The sequence below is a fragment of the Frankliniella occidentalis genome, unplaced genomic scaffold, assembly GCF_000697945.3.
Source record: "Frankliniella occidentalis isolate FOCC.00 unplaced genomic scaffold, Focc_3.1 Scaffold4, whole genome shotgun sequence".
Taxonomy (NCBI): domain Eukaryota; kingdom Metazoa; phylum Arthropoda; class Insecta; order Thysanoptera; family Thripidae; genus Frankliniella; species Frankliniella occidentalis.
In genome coordinates this window covers 2,899,830-2,903,081 of record NW_026267134.1, presented here as the reverse complement: position 1 = coordinate 2,903,081, position 3,252 = coordinate 2,899,830, and the positions used below count along the sequence as shown (strand labels likewise).

At 55.6% G+C, this 3,252-nt stretch overlaps 1 protein-coding gene across 11 annotated transcripts in view; it reads left to right on the top strand.

Annotated features, from left to right (window-relative positions):
- LOC113204169 (nuclear factor 1 X-type) overlaps positions 1-3,252 on the top strand; it is a 165,067-nt gene that overhangs the window by 119,844 nt on the left and 41,971 nt on the right. For 7 of the 11 annotated variants that reach the window (XM_052267999.1, XM_026419223.2, XM_026419216.2 and 4 more), the window contains exon 4: positions 845-1,040. In XM_052267999.1, the coding sequence (XP_052123959.1) occupies positions 845-1,040 (196 nt within the window). The remainder of the gene's footprint in view (positions 1-844; positions 1,041-3,252) is intronic. The other 4 variants (XM_026419225.2, XM_026419218.2, XM_026419219.2 and 1 more) reach the window with 1 other exon arrangement.

The following is a 3,252-nucleotide window of genomic DNA, read 5'->3' as shown; positions in this document are numbered from 1 at the left end:
TTCATTTGTTTGTTTTTTTCGTTGTTTCTTTTTTTTTTTTTACTTTGAATCCGTGATTGATGGCCGACTCACGACGCCGGTGGCGCCATCACGCTGGCGCCATCCTCGGCGCCCAGGTGTGGCGTCGTCCAAACGATGGACGTGTGAACTAAACTACTGCATTGTGAAGAGGCACGTCCCGGCAGTTTGAGGGGCCTTAACGCGCGGCACGCACTGCAAAAAAAGTACTTCCTAGAGAAAACTCTTTTGGTCTTTTCCAAAAGCTATTTTTTTGTGCCATTTTGCGCGAATAAAAAGAAACGGAAACTTTTTCGCGTGTGCCCATCTTTAAGAGAGCATTGAGCGTCGTCGGGATCGCCCGATAAAATTGAATAGTGCGACAGTGAAATATGCGCGGTAAAGGTTTTCATTCTGGGAGGCCACGCCCACGCTCGCATCGGCATTCACCGAGCGTGGCCCCCAACGGCGGGAGAAATGTCGTCGCTGAGTGGTGGTACGCCTGCGCCGCGCCGCGCCACGCCACTCGACGCCCCGAAGGGATGCCAACTTGACAAATCGATCGCACACAGAAGCAAGCATTCCTGTAAGTGTGTGCGTGCGCGCGTGTGATGCTACTGGCTGGCACGCCCCGCCGCGCCTTTCGTCTTGACGTTTGACGTCTCTTCTTCTGACTGACCGCTCGGACACAATGGCATTGTCTCCCGCTCTCTCATCGCCAAGCGGCTAGAAAATCGAAAACCCTAAACCACAGGCGTAAATAATAAAAAAGAACCTTGTGTGTGTGTGTGTGTGCGTGTGCGTGTTTTACCGGTTAATTCACCGAATGTGTTTGTCTCCCTTCCAGGTTTGGCGGCTGGACCTTGTGATGGTGATCCTGTTCAAGGCCATCCCGCTGGAGAGCACGGACGGCGAGCGGCTTGAGAAGTCACCCGAATGCGCGCACCCCGGGCTGTGCGTCAACCCCTACCACATCAACGTGTCCGTCAGGGAGCTCGACCTCTACCTCGCCAACTTCATCAACAGCCACGGTGAGCAAGACGGTACGCAACGGACGGAGGGCGGTGGCGTCGTGTGTGGCATTTGAATAACAATGTGATTGTGTGTCGGGCGTAGTAGAAGAGGGTGAACCACCACCAATCGGGCACCAAAGGGGATGAGGGAAAAAGATAGAGAGGAAGGGGAAGCGGGCGGTCGTGTGTGAGAGAGAGCGAGCTGTAACAAGGCTGATGAGATACGAGAAGCCTGCGGCCGACGCAATCTTCGAGTAATACGACAATAAGTCTCAGTTTTCTTTCCCAATAGGGTCCTCTCTCCTCTGCATGGAAGCTATCGGCCTCGCCGCGGCACGCCCGTGATGAGGCAGGCACCGATGGAGTTGCGAGCTTCTGCTTGTCATTTTTCCTCATCCACATTGACGGTTTTTATTGCTGTTTTTGTTTTTCGGATGGCGCAGCCATGAATTCAAACAAACAAACAAACAAACAAACAATAATTCAATGAAACTTGTGTCCAGCGGCGCGGTTCTCTGCTGACAGTGTAGTCGCGTACCCGTAGTGGGGAGACAGGAAGCTGCTACCGCGTGCTGCGCCCGGCTCGACTCCGCCTGGCTCGGCCCGGCTCGGCCCGGCCCCGACTCGGCTCGGCTCGCCACGCGCTGCCTTCGCGGCGCGCCTGCTGTAGCGGAATAGACAAGAGAGCAGCAGCCGGTTGCATTTGAATTTGGCGCGATTAATTTTGTCGCGTGAGGGACTCGATCAGATGCTTGCGCTAATGGACGGGCGGCGGGCTGCGGAGAAGAGAGAGGGAGAGAGAGAGAGAGGCGGCTGCGGGAGAGATGAAGAGGGTAGGCTCCCGGGCGAGAGAGAGAAACAGAGACAGAGAGAAACAGCGTAGGGTGCGGCAGAGAGAAAGAGAGAGACGTAGAGATAAAGTGTTGTCTGGAGCCGGCGGCCATCGCCATCTTAGGGCTACCGCCGGGCTACCGCAGCGATGCCCATCAGTGCCCGCGAGCTTACACCTCGTCCTCCATACCCTCCTCCCTCCCCCCCTCCATTAATCGATGGACCAGAGGAGAGAGAGAGAGAGAGAGAGAGAGAGAGAGAGAGAGAGAGAGAGAGAGTGGGGGTGGGTTGGACGGAGAGCGACAAGGGAGAGGAGGGTGCGAAAGTGATGATGTGATTGATTCGAAACCTCGGCCGGACACGACGGTCTGGTCGGAAATCAATATCGCTCCCCCTGGCTGGCTCCTCCACTCTTCTTGTCCGGCCCGGCCCGGCCCGCCACGCCCGGTGCTCAAGCAGTGATAAGACCAGCCCGTGTCTAGGTCAGCACACTCGCGCAGCCTCCGTCGCGTTATCAAACGAAGCGAACATGTGTCTGCGCCGTTTCCCTTATCATCGGCTATGGCTGCAGAGCTTTTCGGGAGGGACTACGGACCCCTTTGCTTGCACCGTATTTTTTTTACCGAGTGTGTTTTTTCTTTTTTTTTTTTGCCGTACAATAAATACTCTTGCTTGCTCGATGCGTCGTTGCGGCGGTTCGTGTGGATTCTGTTGAATGGTTTGTGGGGCCGTGCGTGCAGCAGGGTGCGAGCAGACCATTGACCCCACCCCGCTCGTACCATTGTGCTCCCTCTGCTGCCCAGCGCCCCGCCGCTCGGCCCCGGCCCGCCCGCTACGATGTAAAGACGACAAATAATATTGAGCAGATGAATTGGGCTCGTCGCACATTGAGCCTCATTGTCACGGCGCCATAACACACAGAGAAGAGACATCAACGGCAGCAAACTCGATAAATCTGTAATAATCAATCGCTTTATTTTGCTTTCGAGTGCAGTACATGTTGGAGCTGGCTGGTTGGTTGGTAGTGTTGGTTGGGGAGCAGCATTGCCTTTTCGCCTCTCGCCCACCCCCTCACCAGAAAAATGATAATTTTCCTCACAGTTTCTGGGAAAAGCGCCGCGCGGCAAGATCGGGGGCGCTGCTCGGCTATGCGCGGCCAGGCCCCGCCACAAGCTTCGCCCAAATAAGGCTTTATGCAGTTGTGTGTGTGTGTGCGTGTGTGTGCGTTGGTATGACGCGCGGAGCGTGTGGTTGTGAGGTGCGGAGCGCCACCAAAGGCCTCCGCTTTTACGACTCACGACACCTCCGCCCTCTTCACCCCGTCCTCGTTCGTTCCTTCATCCTGAGAAAACAAAGCGCGGCTTGGCGTGCATCTTGCGCGTTTTTTGAAACACATGACTCTCATTTACAA